Below are 21,391 nucleotides of genomic sequence, written 5' to 3'. Positions count from 1 at the left end.
GCCGTTTGTACAGCAGTGTTCATTGTTTATCAAAGAGTCTGATAATAGATCGTGCGACGGTAAAAATCGTACAACAAAATATGATTGATCGACAGATAACGAGTCATGCAATAAATCGTGAATACTTGTAGAATTTTAACGCTTCGCCCTGTGTAAACGCGGGGGCACGTGTCTGCCGCTGTTTTCGGGTCTGGCTCGTTTAAAGCGAGACTGGAAAGAAGCAGCAACGAGTAATCGTCTCGCTGTCCGTCGGATCGATTCCCGGTTTCCGTAAGAAGAAGAAAGCAGGCCGAAGAAGTTGCGAGTTCCCGTGATCGTTGAGTGGCGTATATTTTGTTCGAGTCTCGAACACTCTCCCGTTTTATTGAACTTTACTAGTTTGCTAAAAGGCCGCTTAACGGCACGCCTAACCGGTTGATCGATCCCCCCCGAATCGTGTTTTATCATCGGACGTCGACGGATTTATTGCCAGACGTTTCGGCCCCGTAGGAACGCGTCCCAACGGAATTCGTATCGAGCTAATTTTATCTCGCTCGTTAGACAGCTTTAAAGTTCGAGCGTCAACAGATCACTCTCGATATATCAATTAGATTTTGTAATATCGATTCGAGCTTCTCTTTTACAAACGTGTCGGATTCGTGCTCGTCTCGGGTATTCTAAAAGCGAAACAGGAACGGAACCGCGATGATGGACGAGACTGAAACCGTTTCGGTTATGAGGCCGTGAGACAATCGGCGTTAAATCCCGGAGTTTCTTAAATTCCTGTTACGTAAATTCCTGAGGGATTACGAAAGACGTTAGAAACGGTCGCTCCCCCTCGCGACGGCCAACCCCCGTTACGCAAGGGGATCGATAGCTACACCCCGGGAAACAGTTTTCTTTCGGTTTTAACTCGGTCATCTCCCGCACGCACGAAAATCCCTTTTAATTTCAGCCGTAATCTCCCTGAATCCTCGACGCGGTTCCCAACGATCAATCCCAAGCGTTTACCCTTCGCCTCTCTTGTGTACACGATTAACCCGTCCGTAAATTTGAAAAATTCCAAAGCGAGTTTATTTCGAAATTAGTCGAGTGTTTACTCGGGGAACAGGTAATTGATTGCGTTCTATTTGCTTCGATTAACTGAAATTTTTTTCAAGAATCGCTACCCTCAATTATACGATGAGGTGTTGCGCCGGCTCTGCCGTCGAGTGCTTCAACAATTATTGCATTCATTTTCATCGCGTTGACCGTATCGATCGCTAGTCGATCTCCTAGTGAAAAACAATTATCGTGTAAATTGATCGAGGAAAAAAAAGATACGTTCGCCACTCGAAGGAATAAATTAGATTAACGGAACGAGCGATTAATCATATAATTTTTCGGGAAACGAGTCGTTATCGACAGACGCTTGTTGGACGCCTCCTCGGTTACAAAATCGTGGGGACACGTGGTGATGGATGGTACGCGGGTAAAAGTTGGACACCGGGGGAGTGCATAGCCGCAGTCTCCGCGGTCGCGTAATTAATAGTCGCGCATTTGCATCCGGCTGATATTGTTGCATGATCAACGAGTAGCGAGACTCGGGTGGATGTAATCGAAGGACGAAATTATTAATCGGACAGACCGCGAACGAGGATCGATGGCTCTGTGACTGACAGCCGCGTACCACTTTATGGCCCGGTACTATACGGCGAGTCACTGCGAGTTCCAAATGGCCAGTCGGTTGCTCGTTTGATCAAAAGAAACGAATCCCAGTCAGGTTTCACAGTCTCAATGCGCGTTCAGTATAATTAGTACCGAATGAATAGATTTTCGTACTTTTGCGCGTGGTACAAACGATTGGAATCACGATTTGCCGTTTGTGTGTTTAGCAAATCTATCTTTTGAAGAAACGCGTTGTTTCCGGATGCAATTGGAAGGATTTTGTGAATCCGCAGGGATATCGTTGCGTCCGGAAGCGATTAAGGTTAAAAAGCGAGCGAGCGAGCGAGCTAGCGATCGTGGGCGGACGGATCTTTCACCGACCTGTCCTCGTTCTTCCCGTTCCTCTGTTTCCATTAGAAAAAGTTCCTACGTTGTTCACCGTAAATAGTTTGCACGAGAAACGTGCAATTTATCTCGAACGGCTCCATTAAGAGGAGAAACTCTTTCGATCCGCGAGAGCTTTACGATCACGTGTACGTACCATTAATTGTTACGATGCATCGTCGACGTCTGACTCGATGAGAACCAACGAGAACGTGAATCGTTATTAGTCATGTTTTATTACATAATTCGTCCAGAGCTCGCGGCCATGATTTACGCGGGTTGGAACTGTTACATTTTTTTCGACGGTTAATTGTTCCCCGGGAACTTATTTCCCTGGCAACGCGGCGACGCTCACAGAACCGGAGTGAGGTCGGCGACAGCAATTAAACTTACTCTAATTGCAATGACCGTAAACAGCGACGCGTTTTCCCTCGGCGCTACAGTAATTTCCAAATCTTTTTGTCCCTCGGGATTACGCGAAATCCTCGGATTTTCTAACGTCCGAGAGATAAAAAAAATTCATACGTTTTCTATTTATTCGTTTAGAGATCCGTGCTCAATCGCTGCGTCTGATCCTTTGATAGATTTTTGCCCGATGGTCGAGCCAGATAAAGTTCGTTAGTGACTTTCATTCTACGGCGAGAATCGATCGTTATTAGTTCGTGCCGCGTCTCGTAAGACGCCGGGACAGGAAAGAGATCCAAGGTATTCATTTTTCCGTGAAACGGGAGAAGCATTCACGGAGAGGACGAGAGTGCTAAGGTTACACGCCGGTTCTTTTTAATCAAGCCCGGTGGACTCGCGCGCCGTTAGTAATTATTGGATCCGGGGCGTCGTCGATATCTCATCTTTCCTCGCGGGGCCGAGGGACGGGTCGCTAATATTTTTCTTAAAGCTCGGACCGTTATCACCATTGCGCATCGTCCTTCCAGCCACCCTCGTTCTCGTTCACGATCGTTATTAAAACAATTCGCGACTATACAATTTATTCAATGAATCTCTCTGAGGGTTTTTTTTCATCAACCTGCGGTGATACGCGTCGATACGAATCTTAAAACGGAAATGGTCCTCGAAATCTGACTTAGTCGCATCGTTGAATGGGTCAACCGCGCTCCTAATTGACCGTATCGGTGAATCAATGAGCCTATTGTTCCCAGCACAGTGGCGTCCTTTTCTCCCGCGACCAAATTATGGTACGCTATTGGTCTGGCTCTGATTTTTTTTTTTTTTTCCAAAGAACTGTCCTCCCGCGTTTTGTTCTTTCGACCGATACGGTTGATGAGAGCAGCTGCGTGAACATATCGGATCCGTGCACCCGTCCAACCAAATGAAAGAGTACCCTCCGCATTCTAGATAACGCTTGCCCCGTTCCCATTCTCCACCGAGGACCGCTGAAAGGAATTATCTCCTGTTTTTATGTCTCAGATAAGTGCCGCGCCGCTGGCTCTGGCGTGCTCTAAGTAGTATAGCTCGATACCTGATCCGACGTTGCAAACCTGTTCCCCCGGAATTTCATTTACACGTACTACAGTGTCCGAAATTATTTATAAGAACTGATTCGTCTCCGCAAAAAAATTTCACATATCGATTCGTAGTTTGTTAATAGGAAATATTATAATAACGCTTGTACAGTCAATGCTGCACAATATAATCCAATTGTGATCTAGTTAAACATGAGTCAACGTTTCTGAAATATTAAAAAGTGGACGAGGCTGCAGTCTATTAATTTAATCTGGAATCGGTGTATCGATAAATCGTGCCTTTCGATGTTTGCTTCGTTGCCCCAGTCTCGGTGACAATGTACACTCGTGAGAGGGTGAAATTCTTAGGAAAAGAGTGTCAACGGGACACGTGTCGGAGGATACATCGGATGTGAGACTCTTTGTTGCCAGAAACGAGACACACATCGACCAGTTGGTTACTTTCTTACGTCGAGCATCCTGTTGACACGCTGCCGTCGATCGCGCCCGGATCCTTTTTCGCCGCCGAGATTCGAGTTCCGTTCTTCCCAGTAACCAATTCAATTCAATTATCTACGTCGAAGGTGTCCAATCGAATTAACTGCATCGAACCGTCGGTCGATTGTCCCTCGCGAGAATCTTTCCTAATATTAATTAAGGATCTATTGGCTATACAGTCAATCCCAAAAGTTTATGTACCTTAGAAAAAGGTACTGACGTCCTCTACAAGAAAGATTTTATGTATTTTTCTTCTAATTCGAGTATTTAACAAGTTACATANAAATACACCCTCCTACGTCCATTCGTTCGGGAGTTATTGACGAAAAACGAAAATTTCGCAAAATTTGAAGGGGTACCCCTTGGAAAAATCTCGGAAAAATCGAAATTTTTTTTTTGTTGTTTATTATTAGCAATATTCTTCCGACGTCTGATTTCTTTTAAAAAAATGCGTTTCTAAAGTGCATAAACCTTTGGGATTGACTGTATAGCCAATACATCCTTAATAGATCTAATTTCCATTTCGATCTTATGCGATTCAGAGCAATGTGGCTCGGCATGTTTAGAGAGAACGCTTTTTCATTTGCATTGCGAAAGGGTTGCGCGTGTCCCGATACGAGTAACGCACAATGCGTTACGCGTTCTCATCTTCCCTCCTCTGCTCACGCTCTGTTTCCTTTTCTTTCTTGCTCGACAAAAGTTGCACATTTTATCCACCGACCGTTTACATAAGTTCCAATCTTCCATTATTATTTTTTTTTTTTTTTTCAATTCGCTTCAGCCGGGGGAGACTACCTCGGTGCGAGCAAGTATTTTGAAAATTGATGCACCCCGATACGTGGTCGTAAAAAAGAAATCAATAGCGGGGTTAGAGTTTTCGAGGCGACGACGCCTTTTGCGGCCAATGAAGTCGAGTGGTCTCGAGGCAAGGTTGCCTAAGGTGCCAGTCGAGTGCAACCGCGAATAGAACTTTTTTTCCATTTCATTTTCAGTAAAATCTCGGAAAATGAAAATTCCAGCCCGACGCTGATTTAGTTTCGCCATTATTACCGAGGTTTTTTTTATGCAAAATCGTGATATCAATCTAGGAAATGAAATCTAGATTGAAATACCTCTCAAATCGAAAATAATATGCATTGTGCTTTTCGAGGGCATCCCTGCACGTTACACGCGTCGAGTCCACGATTATTACACGCGAAACTTTTATTTCGTTTCATTCGCGACGAAAGCTGTAAGAGAGGAGTTTAGAACGCGGGAGGGAAAAATTCTTTTGCAAGAGTCAAAGCACGGTAAACCGTGAACGCGTTTCCTGATTCGAAAATCCCTGGTTGATGGGGAAAGAAGGCGGAATCAAATAAATATACAATCAGAGGCGCGACTCTAGGCGAGGCGAAGTCAGGCTTTGCACTTCGAATCGTCGCCGATTGAATTTGTCCGCGTGTTTGCCCGCGACTATTTATTCTCCGCATTTATGGAATATCTGAACCGTGAGCCGAGCAAACAAATCGCGGACCACTTGAACCGGGATGGAAAAAGGTTCGGGCTTTAATTAGGAATTAAATCGGACGGGGGGGAGGACCGTGAAACGATTCTCAGCGGGCCAAGAGACAATAGGAGCAGGACGGAACGCGAAAATTGGTGAAAGGGAAAAAGTATCCGGGATGATCTCGAAGAGATTAGTTAACGAGATTACTCACTACTGTCAGCGCTCTGTAAGCAAGTTCTGAATAGAGAGCATGGTTGGCTGTACCGCAGATGATCTACTATGCAGTCAGCCGGCCATGTCAACGATATACATTCACCCGCGAGTGGGGCTGCCTGCTATGTCTGCGAAACGGTAATGGAACGGCAAACGACCTGGGATTCACCCTTGGAACAAGCCCTGACAAACCTCTCTCCGAGCCACCTCCGGAGAAGGGCAGAAAAATTCGTTAAAAATTCACGTTACTCTCGCGTTACTCACGGTAATCGCGTTCCACGTTCAGCCACAGTCGATTAACATCAATTACCCGTCCCCGACGAAAGGCGTGAGGTCCGTTGCAACTCCCTAAACCGAATTGATACGTGTCGATTCTTTATGCACTCTCTTTGGTCTCTGTCGTACGAAACCCCGTGACCTGACGATGGGTCAACCTCGATTTGTCGTTGTCTGTCGCAAATTCGGTCCCAACGTCCACCGATGAAGGTTTATGCGCATTCGTTTTAGATTTCAAACGCTTTGCCACTTCGAACATCGGTAAAGCGTAGGAATTCTAAGACAAATACCACGCTTTTGATTTCGTCGGCTCGGCTCCTACTCCTTTCACTCCCGTCGCGTCGTCGTCGTCGTCGTCGTCGTCGGTGTTCTCTTTCCGGCTCTGCTCTCGTCTTCGAAGAAGAAAGGAGGATCGATCTTTCGCGCTCTCCTGCAATTTTTTTCTCTCTCTCGATTCCTCTCCCGAGTCATTGTCGAGCTTTCTCGTCGGTTCGTCGCGCTGCTCCCCTTTTTTTTTTTTTTTTTATCTTCTCGCGACAAGAATCCATCGATTCCCGTGCTGGGGGGCAGAAAACTCGGACGAAACTTTCGTCAAAGGGCACAATCCCGTTCGATACTTCGCATTGAATCGTTCGTTTGCGAGCCGGTAATGCGATTTCTCGACGCTCCAAAGGTCGTTAGTATTCTCTCTTGCAAAAAAAGTTTCGCAACTTTCTTCGCGTCTCACAGGAAAATGTTGTCCGCCGTAATGATCGATATTATTAGTCCGAAGTTCAACTCCGGGCCGAATTCTCTCAGGCCGAGTTCGATCGCTACGAAACGCGTTTCAATTAGAACGCTAATAACGTCGATTTTATCGCGGGGCCAAAAAAATATTTTACATCTGGTGACGACGCGAGGTCCAGTATTTCGTTGGAAATTCTTCTCGCGACGCGTATACAGCGGACGCTCGCTGGGCCGAGAGTATTTATTGGCTTCTGTCCCATCGCTTAACTCGGTTGGCATCCGGTCAAAAGTGATTCGAGTACTCCGAAAACATTATTCGAGCTCCTTCGACCCTATTTATCCTCCGCGTCCACAGAATCGTGGGGGGAGACCTACGCCCTTCGTATCTCTCCCTTTGGAAATCTGCTGAGCATTCGCGAAATGAAAAGTGTCTATTTTTATAGAGAATCGGCCATAAATTTCTCACGGTGCACGAAAGCACAGTCCATAAATTTGAAAACTCTCTCGACCGTTATACGCGTAGAATCATACAGTTATAATCACGTGATAAATCGGTCGAGAGTTTCTGAAGGTTCGGCATTGAAATCGTACGTTCGTCAGAAGTTGAATTACACAAAATGAACGAAGGAATTTCTTTAATTGAACGAACGTGAAAGTTTTATTTGGAATCGTCGACGCCTGCGGGGGTGGCGAAGAGGGTGTCGCGACACGAATCTTGCATCCGTCGAACGAGCATCGATAGTCTCGCGCGAAACTTCCTCCACGACTTCTCCAGGTTTCCGGAGGTCTGCAAATTATTTCTAATTGCTTCCTAATAACCACGTTTCCGCTTCGCGAACAGAGCTTCGGGTGGAGGGGAGACAGGGGTGGCTCGAGAGAGGTACGTGTTTTACTTTGAATTCGATTTTCCCCTTCGTTCTTTTATCTCGTCAAGTTTCCAGCCGGGGGTGGAACTTAATTTAATCCTTTAATCCTCTGATCCGTCCATCACGTTTAAGCCGCCTTAGCCCTCTTCTCTATCCCTGTTTTTTTTGTTTCGCATTCGAAGAATAATTTCAACTCGAGGTTTAAACGAATAAACATTAATTCTCGTTGCTAGAGACGTTGGCAATCAGTGGGACGGACCGGGCCTCACCGAACGAGGAGGCGTTTCAGAACGATCAGACTTCGTGTTATCAGTTTCCTATTAATCGATAGTGAAATACGAAGCAACGGACCGATCAGAAGGAATCTCGTGTAATGATCAGACCGAGTATCGTCTGTTTCCCATTGACGGATTCTAACGAGGCTTTTTCGAAAAGTGGGAACAGATCCAATCCCGATAAGATTGATCGGCAGGTTTCTCTTTATCTTTAGGACGGATCGTGGGGATAATTAATCGGTTATCGGCTCGCTCGAGTTGTTCATTTGGCTCGTACGTGCTTCAGCCGCGCGTATAATAACCGTGGTACGCATAATCTCCTCGATACTCGCGACGACGACGACGTTCAATTACAAAACGAGTGTCACCTTGTTAGCCGATGCAAACTCATTAATTTTGTAGGGCGTGGATCGGGAACTTTAGCCGTGGCCTCTTTGAGAAATCTCGAGGCTCATTAAATGCTCGAGCATGTGCGCCCCCGAGACTTCTTCTTGTCCCCTTTCAAACTTTTAAAGTAATTATTTCACCCCTCGATCGAGTTTCCTACTCCGTAGAAAGTTCCGTCTACCGTGCATTTGTTTATTCCTCGCATCGATCCGGCCGAGGTTTCTGTCGAGCCCGCGACGATCCTAATTTCAAGCTGTTCGGATCGTCGTATGAATCTTTCGAGACGTCGGAATGAAACGTCGACGCTCGCAGCCGACGACGTCGAATCCGGTCGAGCGGGAGAACGATCGGTTGCGGTAGCAATCGAATAACGTTATTTGCGATTAGAAGAGGGTGGAATCGACGGAAGAGACCGAGGGTGAATTCTGAAATCCGGGCTGCTCGCGGGAGGGTAAATGTGCTTATTCTGCTTGAAAGGGGCGACGCGTGGAAATAAATCTAACGGGGTCGAAGCGACGATAATATCTAGCTACCCCGAAGGCATCGCTCCATTAACCGATATCGCTCGTTTCTTCGTTGTTCTCACCGATGAACTTATTCCTCGCGAAAATCCACACCAGATTCCGCCGTTCCGACGCCTCCGACCCCTTTCACAATTTATTTCACGGTCCGATTCTAATCCAACGATTTGTCACGTTATGTCGCTCTGAAAACTGTAATTCGTTCCTCTGATAGAATTTTAAATGCGCACCGCGATCGCTCTTCGGAGGATCGAATTGAAACGCTCTTCCAGATTATTTACGTTCCGAATGTCTCACGTTTTATTAATCGAATGCCAGGGACATTAATTAGTGTCTCCCTTATCTCGGTTATGAAAATTACCTCACGCACGCGGTGGCGACACGAATTTAGTAGCCCGGGCACGCGGCCACGTATAATTTTCACCGGTACTAGTATCAGTCGTTGGTATCGTAACAATTCAGTATTTTTTATACCCGAGTAGCTGCAAGCTGTCGCCGGGCATAATTCTATGAAACTCGGTCGGAATTCGTAATAATGTTGCACACGGGATCCCAGCCGCGATAAAGCCTCGCGTTAGCGATGCCGCTAGCTGATGACCTTTGAACCATCGGTCCATCTCCGTTCTTTCGATAAATTAAACGCGAAGGTTACCCACCGAGACCGGGATTATTAATAAAATTTGGCGCGGTATCACGCGGAAATTCTAACGAGCGCTGTATTTAACGGGACGCGAACGCGGGGCTCGTTCGTCATCCGTTATCTCTCATCGACGTCTCCGCGCGCGCTCTCCACGGAAATGCGTCTCGCTCCGAGCGAACCTGGTAGAGTTCGATTCGATAGGGAGAGAAAGAAAAAAAAAACCCGAGGCGTGTTCCCGACGGGAGAGAGACCCTTTCGTCCCCCTTTTTCCCGGGCCAAAAATCGGCCAAAAGTTCATGTATTAAAAGTACCTACAAGGCCAATAAATTAGAACTGGCGCTCTGCCATTTCAATCTCGCGGATCTTGCTCGAGACAAGAACGCGCTGAAAACTCTCCCAGCCATCATTTTGTCGGCCGACTCGATTAATTGCTACCCGCAATTGATTGATTTCCTCCCCCCACGAGCTTCCAAAAATTTACATCAGACGCTTCGTAACGATCGTTGTCCGTCAAAAGGTCTCACGTGCGCGGATTAAAACGTGTTTCTGACGAACGAACGAACAGACGCGACGTACGACGATTACAGCGAAACAACGAAACGAGAAAAACTACGTGCTCTCGTTTAATATCGAACGTGTACTTGCGCTTAAGGATGTATTGGCTATACAGTCAATCCCAAAGGTTTATGCACTTTAGAAACGCATTTTTTTAAAAGAAATCAGACGTCGGAAGAATATTGCTAATAATAAACAACAAAAAAAAAATTTCGATTTTTCCGAGATTTTTCCAAGGGGNTTTTAGCACGTAGCTATTTATTATTAGCATTATTCTTCCGACGTCTGATTTCTTTTTAATTATAGGAAATGCGTTTTTCTAAGGTACATAAACTTTTCGGATTGACTGTATAGCCAATACATCCTTAAAACTAATTGTAACATTGGGTAGACGTATTTGTCGAGATTCGTGAACCGTGTCGTACGTTTGTTACAGGAGGGTGAGGTGTCGAAGACGTAACACCGGAGGTCCGTGCAGAAGTACTCCGGCGGTAAGGCATTCGGGATCGGGGAAAGAACGCTTAAAGGCGAGGCTTTGTCCCGGTTTCGCTCGGCCCGTTTCGCGCACCGTGAATTGCACCTACGTACTAGGTAAGTGTGGCGTTGCACAACTGCCGCACGGTTGCGTTCCACTAAAATTCCAGTCCCAACCCTACGTGAACGTTCTCGCGAGCCTGCCAAGGACGTCGAGCTTACCCTGCACGTTTCTACCCCCGTTCAAACCCCCCCAATCCCACGACCCTGCTACCTTAGACTCATGAAAAATCCGCGAGAGTCGACGAGCTGCAGCTTGGCAAATTTATAAATTAATATACAGACGAGGGAGGATACTAAATGCATTCTTGAATGCGTTTACTCGAGGGCTCTGAAAAGCTTGTTATACGTATGACACGACCTTCCAGTCCTAATTAGTAAGTAGAGAGGACTCGATCTTTTGTAGAATTCCGATTTAACATGGGGACAATGTAGAATCTATTCGGAAAATTGTAAAGAGAGTTACTCGAGGGATGACCTGGTACAGGTTCTGGCCTGGGGTATACACAGCTGAATCGCCTGTAGCTGTTTCGAGGCAGGTTTTCCCGTGCGTCGAGAGCAAATTGATATCGGATCCGGTACCACGCAACTTTAAATCGAACGAAACTCGGTTAGACTCGACCTCGGCGTAACGCGATAAAAGATAACGCGACGCGTATCGAGCTAGGAAAAATATGTCTAGATAAGGGATCATGAAAGGAATGGAGTGAGAGAATCGCATTAAGGGTAATAATCACGCGAACGGTGCATTGCGAAGATCCGGCGATTTTTCTCGTAGACGACCTCGATCGATCGCTCGATGCATCGCGAGGAAACTGTCAACTGTGTCCTGACCATTCCGAGACTGTTAATTTGCTTCGTTGGGAACGTCGCGTCGATTAGTACACGAATCATCATACGGAACGTTTATAATCACTCTTACGGTCGGTGGTCCATTGACGCAACTGTTGCGGCGCGAAGACGCAAACGCTGCGTCACTTCGTCGGACGCATGTTCTTCGGAGATACATTGATAAACCGTGCGAATTAATTAGAATGTTACGAAGAGGCTTCGTATGATCGTTGATGAAGATCGATGTCGAATTTCAAGGAGAATTTCGCGCGATTTCAATTTAATCAGAGTACCTAAGGTCGCGTTAAAAAGAAAGAAACGGAATCCGGTTTTAGCCGAGCGTAGATCGATTTTAATTCACGTTTCCCTGTTGATACCTGTCGCTGGTGAAAATCGGGTCTCGCTGCTCTCGGTATGCGTGTCAGTGCACTCGTGACCCATCTCGGTGTTCGATGACGTCATCGGTTGCTGGCGTAAACCTATGACGAATATGGCGGGCTCGGGAAAACGGGAGTGGCAGGGACGGGGATCTTTTAACCAACCGAACCGGGCGGCGCGGCGGCACCGGCGCCTCGCCGCGATACGTCACCGGGACGTCGCGTCGAACCGACGAATTAACGTCCCGTCGACGATCGTTCGATCGCTCGCTACCTCCCAGAAATTAATTGCAAATTTTACGCTCGCTGCTCTCCAGCGACGCCTCCCTTCCAAACGCGTTTCAAAACTCGGTTCGACCCGATTCGAGCCTCGGCCAGAACGAGAGACGGCAGTTACCGTTCTTCAATCAGGGAAATGCATTTTTTTTTGTTTTTTTTTTTTTCTGAATACTCTCGAATTCGATCTTTCCGTCCCGACGAATTTTCATACGAGTCTCACTGACGATCGTTCTGCTTGGAACGAATCGCGATTCCGAACGTCGTGACGTGTTTACGACGGTGGATGCAAACTCGATTACGCGCCGGAGCGGCCCTGGGGCAAAAACGAAAGATGGATCCGCGAGATTCAGTTATTTACCGTATGCTAAACGTCGCATGCATCATCGGAGGGAAAGTCGATGATAATGTGCGAAACATACAACATTCGCGTGGCGCATGCAAAGTGCGTAGGAGAGAAACGCTGAGAGCAACGATACGATTCCGTGTTGGAGGATCAGGTTGCCGTCGTGGATTTTTCTGTTTTCGTGGATCGGACGCGGGAAACGGATCCCTTGCGAAAAGGGGGTGAAAATTGTCTGGCGGTCCGCAACAGGCAATCGTGTGTAACCGGAACACACGCCATGCCAGGCTGACGATTAACGACCGCGTCCGAGGAGAATTAACGGGGAACGAGCCGGAGAAAAGAGCATACAGAGCGTGCGAGGGAATCGAAATTACGGGATCGCGTGCCAGCGGGCATAAATCAGAATTGCTCGGTGGTGTGCTCTCGGCGCGCGGCCACGCTGGCCGTAGGAGTTCGATCCGCGAGAAACAATTAGGTGCGCGGGGGATGAATTAGTGGGGAACGGATAGATGGTTTCGCAGGCAGGAAAGTAGGGTAGACAAACAGATTGTTAGGTGGGCGAGCGAGCGAGCAAGCAAGTAAGTAAGTAAGCTGTTAAAGCTGGTAGGCAGGCAGGCAGGCAGGCAGGCAGGCAGGCAGGCAGGCAGGCAGGCGTTACCTCGCTTGGACGAGCTGTCGGCGTTGCTAATAAATCCAGGTACGGCAATCACGAGAACCAAGAGTCCACAGTGTAGCCAAAACATGTTTACGTCTTAACAACATTGTTTAATTCCATTTTACATGACGCTCGTAAAACACTACGATGGCGGTGGTGGTCATGTCGCGCATAATCAGCGATACTACCTGGTCGCCGGTCGGATCATGAGTACACGACTGACTGCGACTGGGTTGACGCGCGGTGTTCGGTAGGTGTAGGAGCGGTAGAAGCGAGCGAAAAGCGAGAACTGGTAGACAGAGGATGGAGTGGCGCGACCGAAAGACACAGGAGAGAGGTCCGAAAGAGTCGAACGAAACCGAGAAGCGGAGGGTAACGACAGAACGAGAACTGGGGGTGGAACGGAGAGACGGGACGAGAGAGAAAAAGTAATTGTAGACGCGGATGAGATCGTCGGAGACACGGAGAGCGAGAGAAAGAGGCGTGTGTGAGGGCGAGGAGCAGAGAAGAATGCTCGCGGCGATGGGAGGACGACAAACCGAACCGGACCGAACCGAACCGGCACCGAACGGTATATAGAACGACGAGGTCCTCCTAGAACATGGCGAATCCGCGCTGGTACACTAGACGACACGCGATAATGCACCACGCTAGCGCACTACTTCCGCGATCCGGCCGTACTCTCGTCGTCGTCGTCGTCGTCGAAGGATATACCCCCTACTCGCGCGCGCGCCCACAGAGAGTGAAGGTCCCGGTCTCGAATCACGCCTCGGCTGCCATCTTCTACCTACGCCGGGAGTCTGGAGTATGAAAATATTCTCCGCTGCCCTCCTCTCTCCAGGCACCGCGTTCCGCGTCCCGCGACCCCGGAGGAGCTCCTACACCCTGGTCCCTCCAACGGCTCCCACCCCTGGCGAGGCTCGACCCGCGCCGTACACCCGCGCAGAGCTTGGTACCACCTCTTATCGATTCCTGCGCCATTTCCCGTCATTCCTGTCAAATCAATAACGCGGTGGCGTGCCGGTGCTGCCGGTCCTACCGCCACCGGTCGAGGGTGGCGAAGGTGCCGGAGGCAGCCAAGCCGGAGGTGGTGCGCGCCCTGCTCCCGCTTCCACCTCGTCCTCGTCCACGGATCAGGCGCCGATACAGAGATGCGAAATCCCCAGCCGAGCGCACCCCGACGCCACGCCACGCCACCGAAAGATGGGACACTGCCCGCCTCACCTGCATCTCGTCGCCCGGACGTTGCCCCGCGATACCACCCACGCAGCCCCTCGCTTTCGACCCCGAGACTCGCCCCGACCGGCGACGTCTCTCTCCCTCGCGATTCCATCTTTCTTTCCGTGCACCGATCGCCTTCCACCGCCGACCCTGGACCCCGAAGGAGCCTCCTCGATGCACCCCCTCGAGTCTATCGATTTCCAAAACGCGATACAGCATCATCCAAGGTCCGACGCGTGTCTCCGTCTTAAACGGAGATCCAACGATCCCAAATTTACTTTCCTCGTCCGGATCGCGCACCAAAATTCTTCAAGTCTCGTTATCCGACCCCTCGTCGTCGTCGTCGTCGTCGTTTTCCAATTGAAACGATCCGTCGCGTCCATTCATTTCACACCCACGAAAGCGTTTCGACATACCAGACGGCGGCTGATGTACACGATTATTCGTGTGTTCCGAGAATTCTTCCGTGTTCGCGAGTTCGGCGCATAGCAGCGATTATAAATAGGCGGAAACGCGGTACGCGATGCCTATCGCGAGGCAGCGTCGTCGCTCAGAGAATAAGCAGTCGCGACAATCTAAATACGTAGAGGTACGCGTGAATGACTCTTTCGCGAGCAGTTGAATGTGATCCGCATACCCGGCGATCCATAGCCCCCGGCTGTGCGCTCGTCTCCTTCTCTCTTTGACATCGTCTCTCCACCGGCAAATACGAGCCACGGAACTACCCTCGTAGACAGATGTACGCGTCTCGACTATCGATATGCTCAACCCCTTCGAGCACCTTTATTCTAAACATCTTGTAAAATTCCAGGCATACGTGGAACAGATCGACAAACGAATCATACAATTCTCATTGACTTTGGTCGGGTCTCAGGAATTCAATGAGCAAAAAATCAATCGTTATTTTATACGAATTACTTTTTACTGAAGACTCGATCCGTCGGTACACGGAGAAAAATGAAACAAAGCTCATGGTGGCCAATGTGCATAAATCAAACGGTCGCATCGACTACACGGAGATACCATGTTCGGTTATCAATGTATAAGGTTCACCTGAACCTGCAAGGATCCAGGGAACTAATTTTTAAGCATCCGCACTGCGTCAGAAGACCGTTGACCGAGAAGATGCAACTAGGCTACTCGCGGTTTCGCTCGATCTCATAATTTCTAATAACGGGACAACGCGCGACGAATCCCGACGGTCAGTTGTTTAATTTACGCTCGATTAATCGGTAGATTCGCGTTTCCTTTTCGAAATACGTGTCCGTGGAAAATTAATTTCCTGTCGAGGGTGCGACGCCACCGGAAAATCAAAATAGCTAAACGACCCGTTAATGGCCGCGTAAAGCGAGCAACGTCCTGGCAATTTTTAATACCAAGAAATTGGGTCAGTTTTGAAATTTCCATTTTATAAACGCCTACTCGGGTTTAAATTTTCAATGGGGTTAATGGGGTCGAACTTCTGCCGTCGCGATAAGGGTTGAAAATGATTTTGTTCGGTCTGGACCCGGTTTCAGCCATCGTCATTCTGTCTTGGTTGCTACGTAGCAAAGCCTGACTTAGTACGAGACTTAGGACCTCGAGATACTCCGCGATCAATCGTATACGCTTCGGATCGGGGGGAGATACCTACTCAAATTCCACGAACTTCGAGGTTCGATTCGTCAGCAGTTCCTTGAAAAGAGAGAGAGAGAGAGAGAGGCTGGTCAGCGAAATTGCCGTGGAACTTTTCTAGGGAACACGTTTTTACCAGCCGGATCCCTCCTATACCTAATTAGTATGCGCGACTGTTCGTCCTTAGTCGACGGGCCGCAGGATGAGTTCCGAACCGTTTCGGGTTTTAATTTCCGATTCTACTTCGCCAGTGACGATTTGTCAGCAGCTGATTCGGTCCTCCTGATTCATCGTAAACGTTCCAATTGAACTCGCTGCATTATAAGTGGATTATATTTGTTCTACCAAACTGTCCAAATAGGAACAGCCGAGGACAGAGACAAAAACTCAAAGCACGTTTCCTCTGTCTTTTACGGAATGAAAAATACATTAGATCCTCGGTCTGTTCCGTGGTCTACGCGTTTGATACGACGCCGTGTACGTTAATGGCTCGCGGCGTAACTAAACGATAGGTTGGTCTGCGCGTAATTTCGGGTAGGTACCGTGACACGATCTTCCGTTCGCCCGGTATCATCTGGCAGGGAGTTAACTCTCAGCGAGAAAACTTTGCCCCGAATCCCCGGGAAGACACTCGGTCATCCTGGTTCCGCGCCATTTCCTTTATTTCTTCTCTGCCGCGCCGAAGATCCACGCGGCAACTTTCCACGATTAACTTTTTTCGGGCGTGCAAACAGAGACCGGAGGAAAACGTATCGACGTCCCGCAAAAATAAACTGCGTTATTAACTCTTTCCTCCATTTCCGCGAACCGTTCTTTCAAATAAAAAGAGAGAGAAAAAAAAAACTGGTGAACGTACAGACTGCGAGCTTTCCATGAATGAAACGTAAACAGTAACGCATAACAAATGAAGCTTATTTTTCCGATACTTCCCGATAGGAAGACCATCGAGACGCAAGACTACTTTTCTAGATCTGGTATTGACAATCTGTATAGTAAACGCGATATCAATCATCGGGTGAAACCTCGTATCGATCTCTGTCTCGATTAGCGCAGGGACAATTCTATCGAGCGTCGTGTTAAATGTTGCAGAACAATTATTCTACGAAACGTGCTGTTGAATTTTGTCAAGCACATTTATGGTGCAGAGCGCGGGTCAAACGGGATCGTCTTCTATCTCTGTACGTTTATCTCGTTTATTAACGTCGCACTCGAATCGTCGTGGACGCTGTATAACGAGTAATAAATATTTATGGGGTTCGAGGGTTTCCCCCGGTAACCCCGATTCGCGCAGCGGAAGCGGAAAGGGTAGTAGAAAGCGGCGTTCAGCCTTATCCAGCCACTTTCTCGCGGACGATAATGGGCTCGTTTCGCCCGGGTAAAATCTTAGGGCGCAATCAATTTACTTGAAACTAGTCTACGTGCGCGATTCACGGAGATAACCGCACCGCCTTTAAGCGGTTTCCCCGAGAGCCAAGGGGACACCTTCGAGGGTAACTTTTCTGAAAATGACTGACGGCGGATTATCAGATCGTCGCCCGGTTTCCCTCGTAAATTATTAACACCCTCCCTCGTCTCGCTCGGCTAGCTGTTCGATGGCGCGAACATTCGCCAAATATTTGCCCCGTTTGTCTCGTCTATACTACGAGCGGCTTATTTATTTACCGGGGTGACGATTTTTCCCAAACGTGATCACCGCGTTAATCGTAGTAACGAACCCGGATGGCCGTTCGCTAGAAATTGAGACGGAGTTTACCGAAACCGAAATCCCATAGTTTACCCACGGCAAATTCGTGTTTGCCGACGCACGCCCGCTCGAGTTCAGTTAAAGGGTGGAACGAGTTTAGTGTCGGCATCGCCACGTACGATTAAAATCCAATTAAACGTTTATCGAATCGTGACTTCTCAGTCGAGACGATCGTCGAGACGAGTTGAGAGCAGAGATCGACGATGCGCGTTGTTCGTTTCTTTCACTTCTGAATCGATAGATCGTCAGGAGCGAAAACGAAACACGTTCGACGCGAGTCGGGACTCCGTCGCGGCGTCTGACCAGTCGCGGATCTATACTACTGGGCGCGAGATTCGATTCGCTCCGCAAAGAGTGCAGCTCGCTGCTTTAAAAGACTGGATGGAAAAGTTTTTCTGATCGAGATTCGTCTCACAAAGGAACTCGAAGAGAGAGAGACCACGGGGGAGGGCGTGGGGGGCGTAGGGTGTACGCCGGAGAGTCAAAGGGAAAGAAGAAAGTTGGAGCGAGCGAGATGTAGGTCGGACGAAAGGGTTTTTGCTGGGAGGGTGGTGCCAATCAAACCGAACCTTCCGAGGGTGGCGTCGAAACTCCCTCGTAATTGACGTAGCGGTAATAACTGGCGGTACAGTCGGGGACACCGTGTAAATGCTATTTTACGCCCGAGTTAGAATCTCTGATTAGCGACGCGAGCTACTTGGCTCGGTTCGGGTCACGGTTCGCGTCAGCTGCTGTAAGAAACTCCCTAACTTCTAACGTTGTTAATTACCGATGCGAAGCGTTCACTGGAAAACCGGTTTGCCCTCGTTTGACAATCGCTCGAGAAGGACCTCTAAAGTGGTTATAAAAAGATCTGACACAGTCGGTGCGAGTTACTGACTCTTCAATTAAAGTCATGAGAGTCACACAATAATAATTGTACTCGTTCACGATCGAACGGATTGCAGTGTGCATTCGTAGTCTTAAAATTCTGCGACTCCGTTTCGCGACGCGTCGCGAGACTCGGTCGTTCTCTGGTACTGGAAGGATTTCGTTCGGGTCAGGATGTATCGAATAATCGATGTTGCCGTGTGCATCGGTGACGTCAGAAGCGCGGAATTCCGCTCGCATTGCACTCGAGTGCTCGGGAGCCGGGAGCAAATCATTCCGTAATTAAAATACATTTCCTTGATTCGAGCGTAGCACACGGCGTTCCCGGAATACCGCGTGCTCGCGTCAGAGGACAGCTATTTTATTCGGGAAAAAAATCTCGCTGCTTCGAGAATTTCCGAGCAACGGTCTCTCCGTGCCCTCGTATCCAGCCGTAATAAATTAATAGGCCCGCGTGCGTATATCGAACGCGGCTCTCGCGAGCTCCGAGGCTCGAATCGGCTGGAAAAAAGCCGGAGACGAACAAAACGACGTGGCCACTCGAAGAAAAGAGGAACCACGCTGCCCGTCGAGCACACCGCGCGCTGCCCTCGATCAATACCCTCGCGCTAGCCTGTTGCGAGATCATCTTTCCCGTATTTACCGCCCGAGGAGAGTTAAAAATATTTTCGACTTCTCATCGATGACTTTAGATATCAATGGCCCTAACGGCGATCACCGCTTTTGTATCCGTATGCACGTGATCTTTGATCCGTATTGATCTTCGTACATTTTCACCTCGTGGACAGAGCGGTGATTGCCTCTCGTCCTGGCTTCTGACAGAATTTTAGTTTTACCGAAAGAATCGTGCGTCGGTTTTCCAAAATCCAAGTTGCTCCTCGTAAAAGAGAATCGTGGGCCGCGAGCACGCGGTGTAAAGCGACGTAACAGGTTGCTCGTTGGCGAAAAGCTGTTGGCGATAAACGAATTAAAAAGAGAAGCGTTCTGGCCGTGAGAGTTGTACCTATTACGGTCGATTGATGGTTCTTCGATGCAGCAGAGTTCCGTCTAACGATACGAGAGATCCTTGAAGCGATCTCTGACCGGGAGAAACGTGAATCGCCACAGTGATCAGTATTTTACGTTCTCTTGTCTCTGAGGGCCTGGGATTATTCGCGTGGTCCTCTCGCAATTTAGGCATCGACCGAGATCTAAACAGGGAAGGATAGGGTGATCTCGGGTTCGTGGGACGTTATCGTATTTCACGAATCGATGAGAAACTCCGGGCGTAATCCCCGGGAGAACGCGGCACCTCTCTCGACGTTGCAAAATGAAGAGAAAAGAACGGAAGGTCGACCCTAAGAATCGTGAAAATGAAAATAGTTCAGCTTGAGATTGTTTGCGAACGCTGCACATCTCATGTATCATATGATTCTTTATTATTTACATTCTTTCTTGTTGGCACTCGTCAGACACTCCCTCGCACGCACACAGTTTCTTTACGCTATTAATATAGGTAGTACGTAATGCGTGTGTAACGTGTCTCGTGTGTGTATATTCGTTTTCATATATATATATATATATATATTTATGTATATATTTATATTTATATATACGATGTATTTATAATCATTTATATTCGTCCGTATGTATATATTTATATATATAATAATACTCCGTAACGTGATAAAACGTCGTTAAAAAAGTCAGTCACTTAAAAAACCTTAACTCTCGTGCTACATATTTTTTTTTTCTTGTTATGTTTCATTTCGACAGTGTACGTAATAGGATTGCACATCGTAATTATTTTACGTCTCTTTCGTGTAATTCTCGTGGCACGAGACGAGTCGTCTCGCGCGAGGGAAGACTCGTGTTCCGAATTAACGTTTTGTTTTCACTTCTTCTCTTCTTCCTTTTTTTTTTTTTTATTCCTCTCTCATCTTTTATTTTACCCACTCGGCCGCGCGTATATGCGTATATGTATGTATATGTATATATATAATCCTCCTCCGCCCTTACCTTCAATTGCGATCGCGGTGCGACAATCGATAGGACCCACACGCGCATATCTATCCTCTCATTCGCACGCATCGCCCTTTCGCACACTCTTCGCGCAGAGGTAATCGCATCGGCTAGATGGTCGCTCTCTCTCTTTCTCTCTCTCTCTCTCTTTCCTCGAACGGGGAGGGAAGCTGAGAACGCGCAAAGGATCAAAGGATGAAGGCTACAAATCATTCTCCCTCGTACGCACGTACCAAAAACAACAGTTACAACTTATAACAATCCTTTTATTTTTTTTTTTATTCGTTACTCCCCTTCGCCTCGAATTTGCATGTCTTCAAGTGGCACTACGAAAGAAGAGACTCGCAAACGCGCGTCCCTCGGAAGAACTCGTCGTCCTCGAGCACGTTAAATTCGTAAAAGCATACGCGCGCGCGCGCGCACACATAGACACACGCACGCACTCTCTCTCTCTCTCCCTCTCCCCCCGCCGCTAAATCGGCTGGAAGAAAAAAAAGAACATCCATTTCCGCGCGACAAAAGACGTCTTATCCCTTTTCGCACATTCTCTCACTCTCTCTCTCTCTCTCTCTCTCATTCGCTCAGGCGCTCCCTTGTTTCTCATCCCCCACGGTTTCTCGTCTCGTTCTTCCTCGCTCTCCGAGCTCCCCTTAACTCATTTGCATCGTACGCCGTGATAAAGATCAACATTTCGTGTAACGAGCATCGCAACGCCCGATGCGACGGTTCCGTCCGATGATCGATGCAACGTTCGATACGGTAAGGCTTAACGACTCTCGTTGAAACAAATTTCGTTCTCTCTGTAGTAAACGAGGCGTAACGGTAGTACGCCGTGCGATTCAAACGAGCTTCGGAATCGAAGAGATCGAGGATAGAACGTAGCGTCCCGAAGAAACCGTTCCGCCTACACCGGATAAACCAAACGGAGAACTGAACGCGACTTCCCTATTTCTTAATGTCGAGCACCGAGTCCTCTCTACGGAGTAATCCTTTATGCATATATTTATAT

The 21,391-nt window shown here is 48.1% G+C and overlaps 1 protein-coding gene across 17 annotated transcripts in view; it reads right to left on the bottom strand.

The window, feature by feature from the left end:
* The window catches only part of mmd (disintegrin and metalloproteinase domain-containing protein mind-meld), a 38,041-nt gene extending 24,296 nt beyond the window's left edge, over positions 1–13,745 (bottom strand). For 15 of the 17 annotated variants that reach the window (XM_026817875.1, XM_026817878.1, XM_018033386.2 and 12 more), the window contains exons 1-2: positions 12,293–12,326; positions 11,656–11,757 (exon numbers count right to left, since the gene is read on the bottom strand). In XM_026817875.1, coding sequence (XP_026673676.1) covers positions 11,656–11,757; positions 12,293–12,311 — 121 coding nt within the window. In that variant the 5' untranslated portion in view covers positions 12,312–12,326. Of the gene's footprint in view, positions 1–11,655; positions 11,758–12,292; positions 12,327–12,935 lie in introns of those variants that run through there. The other 2 variants (XM_018033385.2, XM_018033391.2) reach the window with 1 other exon arrangement.
* Between the last annotated feature and the right edge of the window lie 7,646 nt (positions 13,746–21,391).

This window comes from Ceratina calcarata, unplaced genomic scaffold (assembly GCF_001652005.2).
Source record: "Ceratina calcarata isolate Rehan_Ccalc_2016 unplaced genomic scaffold, ASM165200v1 scaffold71, whole genome shotgun sequence".
Lineage (NCBI taxonomy): Eukaryota > Metazoa > Arthropoda > Insecta > Hymenoptera > Apidae > Ceratina > Ceratina calcarata.
Note: the sequence above shows the minus strand (reverse complement) of the source record. Positions and strands in the feature narration are given on the sequence as shown.